The 21084-nt window shown below is 36.9% G+C and overlaps 1 protein-coding gene across 1 annotated transcript in view; it reads right to left on the reverse strand.

Moving 5' to 3' along the window:
* CCDC146 (coiled-coil domain containing 146) overlaps nt 1-21084 on the reverse strand; it is an 85307-nt gene that overhangs the window by 21959 nt on the left and 42264 nt on the right. Inside the window, exons 3-9 of the mRNA XM_075144629.1 lie at nt 17897-17979; nt 12877-13086; nt 4601-4658; nt 3881-4057; nt 3190-3263; nt 1636-1863; nt 518-704 (exon numbers count right to left, since the gene is read on the reverse strand). Of these exons, the coding sequence (XP_075000730.1) occupies nt 518-704; nt 1636-1863; nt 3190-3263; nt 3881-4057; nt 4601-4658; nt 12877-13086; nt 17897-17979 (1017 nt within the window). The remainder of the gene's footprint in view (nt 1-517; nt 705-1635; nt 1864-3189; nt 3264-3880; nt 4058-4600; nt 4659-12876; nt 13087-17896; nt 17980-21084) is intronic.

The raw sequence follows: 21084 nt of genomic DNA on the forward strand, positions 1-21084 counted from the left end.
ATGTCATATCATTTAATACCAAACTTTATACAGTGCTAATTTCCTGTCCCCTGGAATGTTAGATACATTATAAATTGTTTACAGTAATGTTCAAAAAACCTTCAAATTTTAAAAATATGTATATTTTCATCATCAGGGAGTCAGGCAGTACTTGGCTCTATTTGTCTGCTACAAATTTCTTCAATGCCAATGGGCAAGTCATTATACTATTTCACTCATAAAATGACCACAACCCCACAGAGCTTTAAAGGAAGACATGATGCCACAGTGTCAATATAACCTCCCAGTTCTCCTTGATAGGATGCTCCCACCTTAAAATCCATTTCTTAAGAATAGCCCAAATATATCTTGATGCAGTATTTTTATTACAGCCAGAGCACCTAGAGGTTTCTTTGTTAGTTGTAGTGTTATTGACACTTTTCTCCCCTTCCCCCTTTTAGGACTAGTCAAAAGATTTCAAAGACAGATTTCTTTCAAGAAAATTTAGAATCCTTATGATCAATGTATTCATACAGACCTCTAATTTGAGTCTGTTATGCTGTGACTTATGTTGTTCCAAGGAATCATAAATCATATTCAGTTGTAAGTCCATCTTTTTTAAATTTCTCAGTTCTCTGTCTTTCTGTGTTTGCTTGTGAATGAGAATATCATGTTGTTTTTTCTTCTCCAAGACACATTTATTTAAATTCTCTTCCAGAGCTTCTCTATATAGATAGACACAGCATTTTAGAAACAGGTAACTTGACCAAGACATGTATGCAAACAGAAATGACAATTTTACTGGATTTTGAGTACTGCATCATTATGGCTGAGCAACAAGATAAACTCATAAACTACTGACACAAATTACCTAAAAAGGTAGCATTTTTATAACTTTAATCAATGATAATATTCCTAGCGATGTCAATAAGGTCTCACAGTCTGTTCTAAATATGCTAAAAATTCCAGAGAAACTATTACTTGTAAGAAGAAGAAAACACATTTTTTAGTATGAGGGAATATTTACATGTTCGCTTCACTCAAACATTTCAATTTAAAGTGCCACTATGCTTTAATACAAAACTTTAAAGGCAAAAGCATTGTAGCTGAGCGTATGGCCATGATTACAACTATACATCTTCCTCTGCAAAGAAGGAATCATTTGAAACTTGCAATAAACCTAACAGTTTATTTTGCTTTACCAAGTATACATAAACTCCTAATTCAAGGGAATATTAAAGAGATGAGTAACCAGTCCCCACTGAAATTCAGGAGTATGTGGGTGCAGAAATCTATGATCCTCATTTGAAAATGAAAACACTGACATATTATTTTCTTGCTCAATTTACTTTCTGTGGGTTACACAGAAAAAAATGTATTTTCACTGGAGAGAGAAATTCTCCAAAAGATTTCCCTTCCATAGCAAAATCCAGTTTCACCCTCCCAGGATATTATCAAATGCTTATGCTTTTTGGTGTTCTTCTTCAAGCCAGATCCTAGATTCCAGTAGTTTATATAAACATTTCTGAAGTCAGAAACAAGCCTGATCGTCCGCACTTGTTGCAGCATAAAACTTGAAAACATAAGCAATACAGCAGAAAAAATAAATATATGTTTGAGAACAGACAATTGTTCACTTATGCCTACTACTCTAACCTGTCTGATAGGACTGCTGATTCCTTCTCTCTGCTGATTTCTAGTAATTTGGTCAAAGCAGTGCATTCTCGTTCTTTGCTTTCTAGCAAAATTTGTTTCCCATCCAATTCCTTCATTACATCTTCTCTTTCTTGCAAAATCTCCGCGGTCCTTTTTTCAATGGCTTTCAGGGTACCATTCAACTCTTCTATTTGGGCATTAAGGGCTTCTTTCTTCTTCTCTGCATTGCTGTGGATATATTTTAACAAAACAGTAGGGGTTCACATTTCCACACACATATTTAAATGGCAAAATGTAAGTTGCCAGTTTTCATGGACACACAAAATCATTTCAACACCACAACTAGCTACATTATATGTCTGAAAGCAGACTACAAATCTTCAAATGCCAATACAGTTCAACGATAAAACTGAAGATGGCCGTGGGACTAACAGGGAGCTTAGCACCCTGACAGTATTAAAAAGACTTCTAGTAAACTGAGTTCTGTCAAAATTGCCAGGTACATGGGTGTGACACTTCTAAATATTATTCCCGAGGCTGGAAACTCTAGTTAGTTCATTCTGTGATGCAACACAAATAGAAAGACTCATTTAAATGCTTCATTAATAACAATCAACATAATGTACTAGCTTTTTAAAATTGCTTCTCTCTAACACTATAAGAAAAACTTCTTATATTTATGATAGCAGAGTTGCATTAAGCAGAGCAGTGAGGAAAATGTAGAAGACAAGTTTTTTATACAAGTTTTAACACTGAGAAATTTAATGTAGTCAAACAATTTCTAGATCTCAAATAGGGACTGCAAGCAGGAGACACAAAAACTTCAGTTAACCCTGTGCCTGAATAGGGTACAAACCCCATCGTTCATCTGGAAGGCACTTGGATCTGTGAGTGACCTGGCTGAAACTGCGCACTGCTAATTAGATTTTACACATACAGAAAGCAGCACATCATGCTTCAGGGGAGAAAAAACCCACTATGTAAAACAGAGAAAGAAAAGGCTGGCTACTGGCTTACATTTTCCCAGTTGAAATATTAGAGACCAGAATTCACATCAGGAGCTTTCAGCAAAGCACTAAAAAACTGGTACAGAAGTATCAAGGGAGAATGATTATTTAGCCCAGGCCGGACTGTTAGCTGTGAAAGCTACTAGTTTCACTGAGGCCAATAGAGAGAAGCTAATATACAGTCACTGAGGACTAGAAACTGTAAAAAAGCCTAATCACTAGATTACACAGTAACATTATTTTCCATTAAAAACCTACTAAGCAGATCTCATATATAGTAACACAGCACAGTAAGATGGTTAAGCAATCTTTGACCAAGCTTTGTTCTAAATTTTTCTTTGTTTTATTTAAATTTAAAATGTTTCACTGCATATACGATATTTTTCAGTATAGTGCATGGATTTTAAATGGAGTATAGATGCTTTTTAAAATGTTGATCCTAATTTTAATCAACACCTATACTCAACTGTCTCTGTAACAAATGGATGAAAATAAGTTATACATATATATATATATATATATAAAAAATTATTTATTAAAAGCATACATTTTTTTCCAATTCATCTTCTCAGTTTCTTTTCCAAGTTGTGCTGGAACTCCAAGGATCTTAACTAGCTCATCCTAGTGACAAAACAGAAAGGTTAGATTAATAGCCTCAAAATCTGGTGAGATTTCATACAAGTAATATTCACCTAGAACTGCTGTGAAAATGGGCGGGAAACATATTTTTTAATTACTTGAGCTTGTCCTAGGGAATTGTAGCTGCTACTTTTGAAACTAAACATTGATATTTACCATTTCATTATGTCTGCAAGAGAAAAGTTATGCTTGAATATTATTAATACATCTGATTATGTTATCTATACTATGGACAGGAAAGTGGCAAAGACCTGGGTATGTTTTTTAATTCTCAGCATAAATCTGTATTGACTTGGACCTCAGTGTATTTTAGAGCAGCCTACAATAACACAACATAGCAAACATGTCATTATAGAAACCATTTTTTAATCAAAACCATGACAATTATTATTTACTAAAGGAGTAATAATGGATATGGCACAGCAGCATGATTCACGCCTATTGAAAAATGATGTAATATATAGTGTGATGCCATCTAATGAATTTGGAATGACAAACAACATCCAGAAGATTCACCGCTTCCTTGGACAAAGCATGTACCCATATACACTTACACGCGCACACACACACACAGATATACACAATTAATCTTGTGTTACTTTTAAATTAGCCTGCTTCTCCAGAAGATTTTCCATTTCCTTCTTATCTATTAACATCAGCTTTTGCTTGGATGAAACATCTTCCTTTATTGCATTAATTTCTGCTTTCCTTTGGATTACTTCTTTGCAGAGGTCATCACAATTTTCTTTCAACTTTTTAATTTTCTTACCTGTTTCCTTTAAAAATGAAGTAAAAGAGCAGATTAATTTTATTTTCCCTTTTACATTTTGCAAGCTTGTGATATTACAGCATCATTAACATTGAATGATGATAACATTTTTTTACAACAAGGTATGAAATATAAGTTTTACCAGCTGTGTGTTTTTTTCTATCAATAACCAGCAGAATTTTATTTCCAACAAAACCACGTATATTCTTCAGGATTTATGACTGCAAATGTATTTTCCATACTCACATCCTAGAACCAAAAAACTGTAGCTATCTTTACATGCAGTATCCATTTGCAATAAAAAATTTTCTTGAGTAAACTCAAGAATACCCAGATCTTTTCTGAATCAGTTATTCATTGCTTGCCCTAGAGTTATCAAACCTGAATGGTATAATATAACCTTTCCTAAAAATCTACCTCTTGATTTTTCTATGTATTCCAGATTTTAAATAAACTCTAGAGCTACACACTGTCAAACCATTTTCATTGATGTTTTTATATGTTAGTTGACAGAACATAAAACATGGATTTTCTCATGTTTCATACTTACCCTTTGTTTTGGAATTCTTTCGTATTCATTTTCCAGAAGCCTTTTTTCTTCTTGCAAACTACAGAAAAATCAAAACAGAGCTAAATATATTAGTAATGTAATAAATATTACTAAAATATAGTAAATGGTAAAAAAGTATGGAAACCTATCTTGTGTTAGACTAAAATGTATGGTGAATTATCATCAGGGACAATTGCAAGGTGTTCAGATTTAAAGGAGGGTTGCTGACTGGTAACCAGAAGTCCTGAAAGACAGGTCGTACATATGCAGGTTTTTTCTACAGTGCACACATCTAAACTTTTGAACCTGATTCTTCTTAGTCTTACCACCTCCTGCAGGGATGCATTTATGCCTCATTCACCCTGGTCTTTGTACTAGTGGAGTATAAGAGGTCAGATGGCACCCTACACCCACAGTTCCTCCCAACTTCAGAAAACAAAATTTTAACATGGAACTGAGGCAAAAGAAAAGAGGAGGTGGGTTATAAATATCCTCAGAGACACCACACATCAAAGTGTAGTTGCTAGTGAGAAACTTTCTTCTTCCTTTGAGTGATTGCTCACGCACACATTCACACTGTAAACAACTGTAAGTGAAGCTCCTCAAATCTGAACAGGCCCCTGTGAAAAAAAATCCTGAAAAGTGATAGGGGATCTAGACTAAGTCAATGGGGTACAGTAGAAAACTAAATTGAATAGCCATGGTGATCTTAACCTATATCCAAAACTATGTTGCAATTTAATTTCAGGCAACAATAGAGACAGATAACAAAGGAGGGAAGGAAAAAATAGGAAAGATCTTAGATCTTCTGGGTGTATTTTTAGTAATGTTGCCCTGAGAAAGATGAAGGAGTGACTACAAAAGTGAAGCTGAACCAACAAGCTTGTTAGATTTATAATAGGGACCTTCTTGGCGGTGGGTAGGTAAATACTGCCAAATATAAAAAAATAGCTCTAGTGAAGAAATACGTCAATACATCCCCAGTGCATGCATGGAACAATTCTGCACCTATAGGAGGTAAATGGGCTACAGCAATCTGCATGCCATCACAACCAAACTGAACTTAATTAAGTCCTTGTGCTATTGATTTGGAACAAGGAGGCAGGTTCTTGCAATGTAATTAGTACCTATGATGACATTTCTGAGTCTCAGGCTATAAAGGAGTAAAGATTGCAGCTGGGGAATAGGTGGAACAGCCAAATCCTCTGTCCCAGATATAGCAAAGAATCAACTTCAGCACTTAAATTTGTGTTTGTAACTCCAGCTGGAGGATGTACTGGCCAGGCTTCCTTGAGACTCAGGGCAGTTTGTTAGAATAAATAACTCTTTATATAAGGGGAGTATTAACAGAAGGGGACAGGCTTTCATGAAATAGCTGTGTCACTTAGAGCTATAAACTATGGCAAGGGAGTCCTGCGGCAGCCTCACTTAGCCAAAGCAGCTATCACAGTTGCCTCTGAATGTGGTTGATACAGAAGAGAGGCAGCTGATTGGTATTTCTTTTTTTTCTCTGAAACCTTTCAGGGGCAGCCTAAGACCTTGCATGGTGGTTCAGGTTTCAGAAGGTGGTGGTCATGGGGAGAGAGATCAGTGTCCTAGCAGTCAGCCTCATGGAGGATCCTCCGTAGGATCTTGTACTCAATTCTTTATCAGTGCTGATTTAAGGTTTCTCCCCCAATAAATTGTTTCTTGTGTTTTGGTCCTCCAACAAAAGGAGCAAAGCTTATACCTGGAAGCCTCAGGTGACATCCTTCCAGTGAAGGAAAGAAAACAGTCAAAAAAGAGAACTGGGCTGGTAGTGTTGCAATCCCCCCAAAAAAACAAATCACGAGGAACAAGCTCTGGCTAAGATGAACAGCAAAGAGGAAATAGAGAGATGTGTTGTTGATTTACAGCATGTATGTATATTTGTATGGGCAGACTACAAGTATGCCTCTATGGGGACTGGTAGTCTAAAAACTAATTTGAATGCCAGAGTGTTTGAACACCCCCAAAGGGAATGAGTGTACAGAAAATCTTTCAAAGAAAAAAAGCTGAATTTACATCAGTCTTCTTCAAAAACTGATAAAATGAATTACATTAAAAAAGTTCTATTGCAAAATCTATTATAACTTAAGAAATTGCACAGAAGAGTGAAGACAGATGCAGGAGTATTTTGCAGGTGTACAGTACAAGTACATTTGAGTAGAAGGAAACACCATAAGGTAATTTCTTCTTTGCCACAATGGGGCTCAGGAACTACTCCTTTTATGTTCAACTATTTAAAGTCAATGAGGGAGAACACAGGGATCAAACTGCATTGAAAACTGAGCTACTTCGATTCTGTGACAGCAGCTTTGGTCTGCTCCTGTGTACTGTGCCCGTAAGCTACAACTGAGTCCTAATATATTGTGTTGGAATGACACGCAGGTCAAACAAAATATTTTCACTTACCAACAGGTTGTCTAAATGTATAAATAAGTTAATAACGACAATTCATATTCCCAACACATTTTGGCAGGACTCCTTGTTGGACTCCTTGGGACTGCCATAATCACACTAATTATAATGAATGTCCACTCTGCACAAATACCCATAGGTGTTTGACTGCCACAAAAACAGATTAAGTCCTGTGCAAACACGAAAGAGGTACTGCATTGCTCGTCATCAGTCTGTGCTGTGCCTGCTTTGACACCATGCCAGACTATCAAAAGAGCAATCCCAAAAACAAGGAGGGAGAGCAAAGTTGACACTGTTTTTCTTTTGTCACATTCCTCACTCATGAGAACAAATTCCTGTGGACCCATTCCAGTTTCACAACAAAGACTTGTAAAACGATTTGAACACCTCATTTTCTGTGTCATAAACAAAGGCAACACCAACGGTAAGCACCAAGTTAAGTTACTTTAAGAGCTGGCAGACCAACTACTTCCACACAAAAAACAATGAAGGTGTGAAAAGAAAAAGGGGGTAAAAGAAAGAAGTTAATTGAGCAATGAGTTTGGTCCAGCTGCCCCTATCTAAAAGTTACCCCTATGCTACCTACAGGTGCCCCTATGCTAACATCCCCAGGCTTCCTTACTGTCAGGGGTAAAAACAGGAACGGCCAAAGGGCAGGTCATCTGACATCTCAGGTACCTATTTTAGGAAGAGATAAATTACTGACTGAAGATAACATATTTCTCTCCACTGACTGTAAAGGAAGACCAGGATGATTAACTCAGATTAAGAAATCAAATAAGATTCTTCAAAGATTTTAAGTTCAGCCTCTGATTTAATAGCTATATGGACACAGAAGCTTAATGTAAGGTAAGCAGAGAAAATCTAGTCTTTACATCTAGCATTTGAATCTTGTAAGCTGTGATATTTGGACATCAGCTTCATGACTGCCTATAAAATACTTAGACATCAATCACAACAACAAAAAAATAGCTGCAACTGGCATTAGGCACTTATAATTCCCATTGTTTTACAGCCCTTCTTTGATGAGTGTATTTTTCAACATCATGTGGTTTTTATTATTATCATTATTATGCCTATAACAACATACATAATGAAAAGAAGATGAAACTCTTAAGTTTAAGCATTAATGTTTGCAAATGTTTCTCACGTTGCTTTACTTATTTACATGAAGCTTAATAGATGTACTGTACATGAAAAGCTATCATGGATGCAGATGTAATGAGTTAAAAAAAAAGCACTTGGAAAATTGGACCATTAATGAAAATGCATTCCAGACTTTTCCCTGAGAGATATCTACAGCTGCAAACTGACACAGAAATAAAAAAATTAAGTCAGAGAGATTAAGAAATGTAGTGGTAGTTGTCAACAAAGGTCCATTTCAGTTCCTCAGCTCACAAAACAGCGAAAATGTTATCATTATGAATCCCACCATGCAAGAAAGCGAACTCCTTCAGCTACTCTGACACATAGCTGGGATTGTTGAGGAATCCACAGAAGGTATTCAGCACCTTACAACTAAAATCTAGTGACCACAAGTAGAAGATATCACAGCTGACAAGCTGCCAACATGAGATTCCTGTAAGGCTCTTCGCTGTCCTTAGTTTGTATGCCTCGGAGAATGCAGTCACAAGACTAGTTGATAAAAACTTCAACTGTAACTCAATTTATTTTACTTACGACTTGTAATTCTTTACTAGAAAAACTATGGACAAAAGCTTAACTTTTCACTTTTTAATTATCGAGTGACTAATCCTGAAATAATTACAAGCATTGAAATAATTTTCCATATTTGCAATGCTTCTACAAGGACAAACTCAGTTTTGCAATCCTGACTTGCATGCAATAGCATCTGGTACTTCAGTGAATAGTCGTTTTGCTACCTGCACAAATGACTGTGAGGGCTGTAGATCTGACCTAGGCTTTAAAAGAAAATTGTTTTCAAGAACCAGGCACCTTTAACCTCACAAACTCTTGCTATAGATAATTTAATTTCAAATTAACTGCTTATTTCTAAATATATAGTTTAGATGATAAATTAATTTTGATGATACATTTGTTATTTCTCAATAATAAACTATTGGTGATACTATTGCCTGATAAAGAAAAGCAGCTTTTCTTTATTTTATCTCACAAACCATGACTCTAAGCCTCACATGGACATTAAAATTAAAAGTTTCCTGAAGCTAGAACAAATCCTTGCTGATCACATTGATCCTTTCCTTGTTCTTGTGCTAATCTGCTTTTTCGGTCTATATTCTTATTTACAGAGGCATGTTCAGTCCCAGTTATGTGAAGAAACTTCACAGCTCTGAATGCAATTGTACCAGAACTGAATTGGGATCACTATTTTTCCTCTTACTTTATTACATTTGCCTAATATTTGTTGAGAGGAAGAATACTTCTGGAGTCAGCTCTGACTTTGGGGCAGTGACCCAAATGTTATAACTTCAGTAAAGTCCTTCCAACCATTGTTCCCCTCCTGTGCTGAGCACACGGGCGGACACACTAGCAATGAACCCAGTAAAACCATACAACAGAACAGAAATACAAACCGGAACAGGAGGGACACGCCGACAGCGGGGGTACACCACACCCACGCAATCACCCTCAGGGTGACTTCCCTGACAGCTAAAGTGCATCAGAGCTGCTTCTGAACACCTCAAGTACCTATTCAAGTGATGAAAAAAGTCACAAAATTTCTAAAAACCTGCTGATACTACAGTGCTGAAAGCAATTTAAATTTACTCTTGGAATGTTGAATACTCATTGGAACAATAAAGAATTAAAACAGAACATGAAATATCGCCTTCAGCTGTTGAAAAAGGCATTTGATTTGGAAGAAAAATTGTTTGCAGAGGCAAGCAAATAAGAAATGGAATATGGAAAAGAGAACATAGAATACTAAGGGACCTTGAGACAAAAAATAACTTTGCTAATGTTATGGTATATCTATATGACTCTTCACGAGAAAAAGTTTACTGTTGTCAGATTTGAATCTAAGTGCAAAAAGGCTGCTAAGTGCACTTAGCTATCAGAGAAAGTGAATTGAGGCAGGAAGTAAAGGCAGCAGAGACTGAAGAGATGCTTCCAAGAAAAAAAGGCTTACAGAAACAGGGAAGCAGAAGATCTGCAGAGGCGCTCTCTCACTCCCAGCTCAGCAGTATTTCTGAGGAGACAAGATCCAAAACTTCTAAGAAAAGGATAAAGCAATAGATAAGAGACACTGATACGCCCTTCAAAAGATTTTCCCCTCCATGTTCCCCGCCTGCTATACATAAGAAGGTAAATAAGCAATACGTTTGTTTTCAGACTAAACAGCTATTAGTCATAATTCCCAAAGAGAAGTTTACTTGTAAGTGCCAAGCACAGCTGAGACTGTATTAACACAGTTGGACAACAAGGGAAACTCTGCTCCAGAGAGATTAAAGGCCAAGAGAGGTTGGACCATGAGTTTCTATCCTCCCAAGAAATGAAGGAAATCAAGCAGTCACCTAACAGCAAACATAATATCTTTGACGTAGCTTCCCCTCTGTCTGTGACACCACCCATTCACAGAGATATTTCAGAAGACATCGCTTTATTATTTGTATAAAACCATCAGGCATATAGATCTTCATTTTACATCAGTGTTACTATTAGATCACCTGCTACTCACAAGTCTATTCTGGACATTCATTTTCACTGCCTTCCACAGGCACCAAACCCATCCCTTCTTTACAAACATGTATTCACATCCATTATCTGTTTTTCTTCATAGCTCATTTTTCATTTCCCCATGACATTCACTCATCCGTTCCCCACATAGATATGTACGCTGCCAGTCCTGTTCATGCTATGCTACTCCAACATTAAAATCCCTCTCATTTCTGGAAAGCAGTATCTTCTCTCCCAATAAACAAATCCACACATAACCAAGGCACATCCTCCTCACTCCACACCCACAACATGCATAAGACCCAGTGCTACCACCAGGCATGAAACAGATACTAAACAAGGAACAATTAAATAATCTGTAGCTCTTCAGTTTAGAAAGTCAACAAATTAAGGGACAGGATACAAAAGAGACCTATCAAACCATCCTGCAGCAGTGAAAATGAAGAGAGGATCAGATGTTCACTGACTCATCCAATACAAGAACTACAGGGCATGAAATGAAGCTGGTAGGCGTCACGTTCAAAAAAGAAAGGAGGTGGCAGTTCTTGTGTAGTTAATCTGTGGAACTCGTTGCCCAGGGTGTTGCAATGCTAGAAGTTTATACAGTGGAGGAGGAGACAGAAGTTGTTCAAGGAAGAGGGGTCAACTGAGGATTCCTGCAGAGCCTGTATTTGGCTCGTGAAATCCCTGCATCACAAATGGCTGGGGGCTGCACTTTTGGTCGCCGTTAGATACCGCGCCATATGGACCTCTGGTCAGACTGTGCAGCTGGTTTTGATCTCACACAATACATAAGACCAAAGAGAGGAAGTTTCTTATTAAAGTGAAAGAACATTTTTCACAGTATGACTGACCCAAAAAGTGTATTTTTAATCTGCAAGATAGGATATTCAATGAATATATAAGAATTAATGCAGTAAATGTGCAAGGATAACTGAAACAATACCTAAACTGCATCTTGTGTAGGACAGAAATCTCCTTTTGGCTAGAAGTAGAAAATACAGTATGAGTAAATATCCCCTAAACATATAAAACCTCATCATTTTTTGGAAAAATGATGCAAAATCAGTGAAAAATGTTCTTAAGATATGAGGACAAATGGGTAAAAAGCATGATATTTTGAAGAGCTCATTTCTGGACTGCTTGGAAATTGCAATAAATTCTGTCTTTAATAATTATTTCAGGAAACTTCATGTTGCTTAGTTATCTCATAGCAAATAATTTTTTCCAGATGCTTTCCATGTTTCTTTATTTCTCCCACTCCCAATTTGCTTCTTTCTCAAGTTTCTTTCTCTCTTAGAGCAAACATTTGGCTCTTAAAAAAAAATCAAGAAAGAACTGCCAGAAAAATCTGCTCTATGCAGTTTGTACAGTGCCCCTGCTCTCCTTGCAGAAAAATAGTTTTAACTGCTGAGCTGCTAACATTATTTATTTGGATTTATATACTCCAACTACACTACAGCTGGATTGAAGATGGGTAAAAATAGCAAGCACCCCACAAAATGAAAATATGCATTCATTTCCATAGGTACATCTTTTAAAAAAGGCAATAGTACAGTTTGTAATTTTACTATAAAAGCTTCAAGTACAACACACTCATAAATGCAGATAATTAAAATATATACAATATCAAGCTTATTCTGGACTTTTTTCCTTTTATAGAAATGGCAAGTATTCACTTCTTTCACAGCAAATTTCTCATTTTTCCGACATGAGAATATAAAAGTACTTCTCTTTTAAATACCTGAATAGAAAAACTTGAATAAACTCTGCTTCTGGTGTTAAAAGTAGCACTGGGTCTATTTATGACATTGTTTCCATAAAATCCCAGTCACCAGTTCTATGAGACACTTCAATAAAGGTGTCCTAGACTAGAATTGTTCCTGTTAATTTTGCCTACGTAAACATTAATCATGCAATGTAGTAAATTTTAAACAGCATTTCAAAGGACACCGCAGCATGTTCTAAAATTAAAATAATCTACAAATCTCGCACCAGGGTAATTTTATTCATCACTGAAATGTTGCTGTTACTAGGGAAAGTTTGTGGCACTTTGTTTAACAAGAGCCATCAAGAAATGTGTCCATGTAAGATGGAGAGGAGATTGAATTATATTCTATGTTATTATCATTCTAGATAAGCTATGATAAAATTAGCAGCATTTGACCACTACCACCTACCATTCCATCTTGAATTGAATTTCATACTCTCTTTCTTTAATAGCATTGTATTCATTTTGGCAACTAAGAAGTTGTTGCCTTATTCGGGAAACTTCACTGGGGGATTCTTCAGGGAACTGTTCCACTTTTTCCAGTTCATGTTGCTGCTGTTCCAGTTCTACACTGAGACGTTTGGCTTCCTGCAACAGCTGGATCTCAGATTCCTGTAAACTACATTAAATAGAAAAATTTAGAACTAGGCAATGAGAAGCATAAGCTTTGTATTTATACTTCTTTACCTACCTATAATATTTAATTCAAGGTTTTCAAGATAAGATGGGATTCAATCCTGAATAATCTGGTCTGACCTCCTAGTTGACCCTGCCTTGAACAGGAGGTTGGACCTGAGACCTGTTCAAACCTGAATTATCCTATGATGCCATGAGAGCAGTGGAATCTGATGTCAGGGTTTCTTTCTGCATACCTAGGGATTCAGCTCATCGAATTTTAACCAGATGAAAGATGGTTAGTTAGTCTAATTTGTTTGTCTAGCACCTCCTAGAACCAGTGAAGAGACAGGGAATCCGTTTGATCCTAAGAAGAGCCGAAGGCTAGATCTGAATCAGCATGGGGACAAATAACAGGGAAGTATTCACCAGGACAAGGCCCAGTCTGGGCTATATCACACCTTTAAGTTCTTAGTAAATACCAGGACATCTACCCAGTGCTGAATTGCATGTTGCTATTGCTGTAGTGTTACCAGTATGTGAAGTAACTCATTTAATGATACATAAGCTGCAAATACCTTTGTGGACTTCTGTGGAAGCTTATTATAAGGCTTGGAGACATGATCAATTATCTGATCTGACTTGTATCACTGAAGTCTAGCTTTACGGAAACAACAAACTGTAATATTCTGTCAATATCAGGAGACTGGTATTCATAATATACTTAGGAACCTATGTGGTGATAGCTGAATAACAGATTTTAAAGGCTGTTAGTAAAATACATTGATTATTATGGAAAAGTCTTACAGCATGAAAATTCATATACAATGCACAACATATAAACCTATTCTTTATGCTATAGAAATCATTCTGTATGCCTTCTCAATATTACTACATTATAACTTTTGTATAATGGTATACTAAAATTAGTCACATATGATGTGGAAAAATAAAGAACTCTATCACTTGCCTTTTATTAATTAAAAATATAATGCAATTTAATATTTTTCAAAACAAAGGAATTTAAAATCTCCCATACTGAGAAACTTTATACATAAATTTTAGCTCAAAGATGACATTTATGACTTAGCAACAAAAACAAAATTACATATCACACTGAAGAATAGAGTTGAGATGGTAACTATAAAACCACAAAATATACAACTGACTATACTGCATAAACATAGCTGAAATAATATAGCAGAAAAAGTTTTGTTTTGTGTAACACTTCTACTTAGAAAACCACTTGCTTTTTTAAACCAGGAAATAAGAAAACCACAGGCTTCAACAGGAAAAAAGAGTGTGCCTTTATCACGAACAAATAACTTCATGTGTGATGTATTTACATAGTAACTTTTTAAGGGAAAAAAAATTGACTTATTGACACAAGATCCTATACAATATTTAGATCTTCAAGTCCAACAGAATGTATGCTGTTTTAGGAGAAAATATAACTGGTTGCAGTAATATACATTCATTTCAAACACAATTCTTACATAAAACATAAATTTTACATAAAATTACATTAAAAATAAGTTGTTCCATAAAAAAAAAATTCTGAGTATTGATTTTTTCAAGATAATAAAAAGATAAAAATAGAAACGAGAACTGAGTGTTGAATCTAGACCAGATCTTGCTCACTATATTTGCCACCAGTATTTTTTCATGTGAAGTTTTAAATTTAATTGAAGACAATGAAGAAATAACTGGACATCTATACAATGTACACATCTAGAATCACATGAGTGCAAAAGTAGGCTTGCCAAGTCTGATGTGACAGCTTTTGAATTTGTGAAGTGATTAATAATTTAACACAGGCTTAAGAAGATGAGATGCCCAAACTGTCAATGAGCTATCATTATTACATGACTTTCTTACAGCTTGATGTATCAGAGTATTCATATTAGGTTCCTAAATTGAGATAATAAAAATAAAAATTTACAATTTGGCCACATGATTATGTGACCAAATGAGGTTTCAGGGGCCACATATGAGCTCAGGTACATCAGGTTTAAGTGCAGCCTCACTGCAAAGTGGGTGGGTGAGACAGCACCAGAACGGGATGACAGTCTGTTCCCAGAATTTCAGCTGTGCAGCACACATAAATTTAAAAGCATGTAACACTTTGAAGAAATGTATCAAAGATGTTATCTGCCAGGTGACATCTCTCAGCTTTCCAGAATGCAAATTGTGCAAAACTGAAACCAAGAAAAAGAGGATTATTTACCACTAAACAAAGGACCACACTATGAACTTATAACTTTGTGTACTCTAGCAACAGTCTTGGAAATCATCTGCATACAGACTAGTTGCATTCATCATATTAGACAAATTTGTATTATATGTCAGAAAGATGAGTTGCAATCGTTTGGCATAGTTGTCACAGGGATCTACGCTGCTTAAGATGCGTAAGACCTTCTCCTTGAGATTTTTGTATGTGACTAAAGGAAAGAAGAACACACACAGCTTGAAGACATCATCCAGCATAATTTGTTTCCACATGGCATTGTAACAGCACTGGGACAGATGGGGATTAACTGGGAGATTAAATTCAACTGTAATAAGTGAAAAAATAAGTTCTTGATCCACAGAACTGTACCGCACATGTAAGGGTGAAATTAAAAAGTGGTATTGATTCTGTGAATGGTTCATTGCAGGAAAAGAGTATACACATACTGAACCTATCATCAGGACTCTCTTTATACCCAACGGAGAAAACCAGACACTTGCAGATGTCCATATAAGGAGGAAGTGTGTGGTCTCTATTTCTTTCTATTGACCGTTAAGGGACTCTAGATTTCTAGTTCAGATGTGCATGTCCACTGATGTTAACATATGGACAAGTGAATCTCACTTTTGATGTCTAAGAAGTCCTTAAAGTATACTGGAGGTCACGATCAACTTTTGGTAATTGACTTCCCTTGTTTCTTTTAGCAGTAAGAGAAATTTATCTATGGGAATTAGTACTCGTTGCCGCGTTGGTGTTTTGCTTTGACATGTGAATACATCTAAGTAAAGAATATGACATGATTCTGATCTACTTTCTTACAGAAGTATGGCAATTTCGTACTCCTGTGAGAACCATGGAAAGAATGAGAGATGTAATCTACCATGTAACATTTTCATGCTTTTGGTGCACATGGTGTTTATGGTAGTTTTATGTGTAACAGAAAAGACAGCTGAGTCCTGTTTTCGCTCAGGCCATATTCCACTTATTATACATACAAAGGAATTGTCTCTACATAAAAGAATATTCTATACAAAAGAATGCTATATAAATATATAAAATAAAATATAGTAGTAACATGCTTGTATTTTTTCCAACCAAAGACTGGTTTAAAACTAACACTGGCTAAAAGTCAAACAAGTTCAGCAGCTACTGGATTTCTACTTCAGCTCAGTGAACATTGGTGTGGTAGAAGCATTCTCAATCAACTAATCCAAACCCCACGTAATATGTTGAGTTCTGAGCATTAAGAAAATGCTTCTTGCATTTTCTAGGGAGTTGAACTGGTTTAGGAGTGCTGTTTTTAATTTTGCTTCCTAAAAATATTTGCTATGCAGTAATCTGAATAAAGTCAGATGACTTTTTACAGAGTCAGGGCCATATTCTAACTCCCCATTTTATTAAGATGAAACTAGAAGACTCAGCTAACCTTAAGAAAAACTGCATTTTCAGGATTTTGGGAACCCCTTTTCAAATTACTTTACATTACTTAGCACGTACTGCTATTCAGATTGGCAGGAGACACACCAAATCCCAGCATAACCCAAGGAAGCAGGTATGACTTGAATTAGTTTTACAATTCTTAAATTAGGCCTTAGCTTCAGTGACAGAACAGCCATGGTTCTCTTATAAGCAGAATTGCCATAAAGGTTTTAATGTGGACTGTCAGGGAAATTGGGTTAGAATATTGTTAATATGGTGGATATTATGATACATATTACAGAAATATAACAAGAGTATCATGACGTTGATTTTACTGGTAAGTATGGGTATACTATAAGTAATATCAAAATTATTAGTCACAAATGCTAATGTAGTATTGCAATGTTTGCAATAGGACTGCTCTGAATTGTGACACACTGTTCACCTAGTACAACTGTACTATCTCGTCACACTTCGTCCCTCCATTTTCTTCTTATTCCACTCACACTGCCCTATGTGAGCGCTGCTCAAACCTGGCATGGGGCTATGAGCAAAATCTCTTCTCTTCTCCCTCCTCCAGCAAGTATCAGAGGAGGGCAGACTCACAACTACTACATCTAACTTCCGAGTTTCATTTATAATTTGAAGCTTAAGTTTCTAACCTTCTAAATTTATTAGCAGTCCAGTCTAATGTGACTGTCAATATTCTCTCAGGGTAAAATTCACACCTATTTAGATGTGACAGAGTCTCATTTTCCTTCTTAGAAACGAGCCTTTAGCTTCTTCAGTTGCTCTCTATGATGTTAGCTCAGCAGGTCAGAGTCTTTTCATATGTTTCAGTTCTGGCTACATGATCTTCAAATATATCTTTATTTTAAACTTGTATATTGCCTTTTGCAGATTGTCCTTCCCTCCACTGCCATTATCATTATGTGTATATTAAAAACAAATATGTTGTTCAAACAAGTATTTAAATATCCCAAATTACCTTGAAACTTCCTATTAAATAATACTGGTTTTCAACCTTGTATTCTTGCTTTCTCTTTATGAACAATCACTATTAGAAAGCCTTACATGATAATTAGGCTTCAGTATCAGCAGAAAATTATTCTAAATATGTAATGCTTTGGCTACTTAAACAAAGTCTAAAAAAGGAATATTGTACCTTATCACAGTCTTATGCAGCAGGGTGTACTTTCCCTTCAGCTCAGCTACTCTGGTGCCTGTGATTTTTCCAGCAGCAAATAGCTATGGAAGGGAAACAGACAGTTAGGAAATCTGCTAAGCACTAATATTTTCATTCTACTGCAACTTTTTATAACTATAATTGGCAGCCTTTTAGTTTACACAGTCTTTGGTAACATACCAAATCAAATACACAATCAAATCAAATACAAAGATGAAAAAATGCTTATTTACATAGTAATTCAAAGCATAAATATAAGAATATAAAGAATGTGTCTGTCACAACTACAGTGCTACCCGCACCACCATTTCTTCTCTGATTTTCTGTCTATACTAATATTTCATGATAATTCTGTCTTGACTTTGAACTCAGGCTCTAAGTCACCTGTTTTCCACATTGCTTAACTGGTTCAGTTTTGGTATATACCAGCTGGCCTGAACAGGTGAAACTGAGGCTTAAAGTCCGGTTTGTACTGAAGTGTTGTGTCCACAGGCAATATGGTTGCAAAAAAAGAGGAGCTGGGCTCAAGCTAGATCATCCCTAGGCCACAAAACACACGTCTGTGCAGGCCTTTGGCAAACACCAAGAGCAAACCACTCCATGTATCTAGTACTAAAAAACCCATATGTGTGTGACGGAGTGTACCCATCTCTTAGGTGATTCCTCACGCGTCTTGAGGGCAGTAATTTGGGCCGATTAGCCAGTCCTTCTTAATATAAATAGGAAATAGGACTAGGAGCCCAATTTTGCCACTGGGAAATATCACAGCAGCAATACAATAGTATCTCCTGGGATATTTCTTTAGAAAACCTTTTCTTCCCCATTTTTGATTACGGGTAAGGAGAACCACATTAAATCCACGCAAAATATGTAAGGTGATCTGGCTCTATAAAAGTCCATAGCTAACCTTTTGGGGCAGCAAGTCAAATCTGCAACTTGTATGGGAACCTGCCAAGAAATATGGTCATGCAAATCTCCTGAAATAAGAAACAAAATTACTACAGCACCAGGAAAACCCCAGAAGTCATACTTCAACACTCATGTTTGACAAGGTCTTCAGGGAAAGGCCTTTTTCTAAGCTGAGCTAAGGGCCATTTAAGAGATTCATATGTGGGGTATTCTGTAGATGCCCCTTTCTTGAATACCCGGGAGAAACTGTCCAGAACCAGTCCTATGGTCAAGAAGCAGAACCCAAGTGAATATCCAAAGGAAGTATACATTTTGTTGATAGCTGTTTGATTTACGTATTTTAAGATCCGCTGCAAAATATTTCATGGTAGCAAAGACAATCTTTGCTGTCTGCAACCCTGAGAAAAGGAAAGCAGATCTGTCTTTCATTTGTTTGCATGAGATTAAAGATAAGCATCTCTCAAATATTTATTTTGGCATCCTCTATGATCCAAAGATACTGTTCACTTAAGTTCACAATACTAACTAGCTCTTCTGTGAGAAAGAAAATATTTCCCTATCTCACCCCATTTATTTCTTAGCCTCATATGTAGGTATAGTTGTCCTATTTGGGTGATACCTCACTATTGTCCTTCCTCCATGCTCCTCTGATCTCTACCTGTGAGTTCCAGTTTTTCTTACTGCTTAGCTCCTTGCTGCAGACCCAGGCAGAAACAAACTTACTTGTCTTTGAGGCTATGACTTGTGCTTTATATCCATAAGCTTTTTACACATTTTATACTGAATACAGCTAAGAGCTCTATTTCAATTAGGCTGGTTCTATACAATGTGAAGACACATAGCTTTGAGGACCACAGAAGACAGACTGTATGGATAGCATAACCAGCATGTCAAAGGGGGTGAGACTTCTGCGAAAAGTATCATCACCAGGTAGTTCCCATTACCGCAACTTTATTTGGAGAGTCATCAGAGAGTCAGCGCTGGGCTACCCTGATCCCAGGATTTGTTATTAAAACCCAGTACACTGTTTTCTCCAAGATTCTTGGGAAGGCAGAAGGGAAAGAAACGAAAAAGGCAACAGCTTGATGGGAAGAAAGTGTCAGTTGTGGAAGAAGGGAAGAAAAATACGAGCCTACTGTAGAAAAATTGTGTTATTTGTCATCATAAAACCAGATGAGGAATGACGCCCCTGATATACAGATGTATAATGCTTTCAAGGTTGCCTTTCCCACATATGTGATAGCAGGTGATGTGTAAATGAAGTGAGCCTCAGAAGCTGTGTTAGCTGAATCAATGGATACTCCCAGAAATTCACTGAATGCCTAGAATGGGGCTAGCAATGGTTTTCCTTACACATTTCTATCATGCTGAGGAACAGCAGATTTCCAGTCCCTGAATACATTGCTTATTGATAACAAAAATTAGGGATTGGAGTGGAATGACAGTAGGTACCCACTTGGACCTGGAACTATGGTTGTGCACAGTCAGCAGAAAATGAGTAACAGATTTTTGCAAAAGATACTGAAAATGGATAGGATTCACCTTCTTTTAGAGCCACTACTCAGTGGACAGTATAAAGGATAGAGTCTGTCTTGTTGGTTGGCAGGTGGTCTGAGAAGTAAACAGTTTTCCAGCTGGGATGACTTTGGTTGCTACTAATATTTAGAATGGAATTAAAGCCAAGAAATTGATTGTTCTTCCATATTCTGAAAAGGCTATTCGCAGTCCTGAAGCAAAGCGCCTCTTGTGACCATGGACATCCTCCAGCTCAATGGCAAATTACAGTAACTATTATGACAATTTTTCCTGTATAGTTTCTCCTCAGAATCATAGAATCATAGAATCATTAAGGTTGGAAAAGACCTCTGTCAACCCAACACCACCATACCCACTAAACCATGTTGCTAAGCGCCACATCTACCGGCCCCAAAACTGAGCCCTGGGGAACACCGCTCGTGACCGGCCGCCAACTGGATTTAACTCCGTTCACCACAACTCTCTGGGCTCGGCCATCCAGCCAGTTTTTTACCCAGCGAAGAGTGCACCTGTCTAAGCCGTGAGTCGCCAGCTTCTCTAGGAGAATGCTGTGGGAGACAGTGTCAAAGGCTTTACTAAAGTCTAGGTAGACCACATCCACAGCCTTTCCCTCATCCACGAGGCGGGTCACCTGGTCACAGAAGGAGATCAGGTTGGTCATGCAGGACCTGCCCTTCCATGAACCCGTGCTGGCTGGGCCTGATCCCCTGGTTGTCCTGCAC

This window comes from Calonectris borealis, chromosome 1 (assembly GCF_964195595.1).
Source record: "Calonectris borealis chromosome 1, bCalBor7.hap1.2, whole genome shotgun sequence".
NCBI lineage: Eukaryota > Metazoa > Chordata > Aves > Procellariiformes > Procellariidae > Calonectris > Calonectris borealis.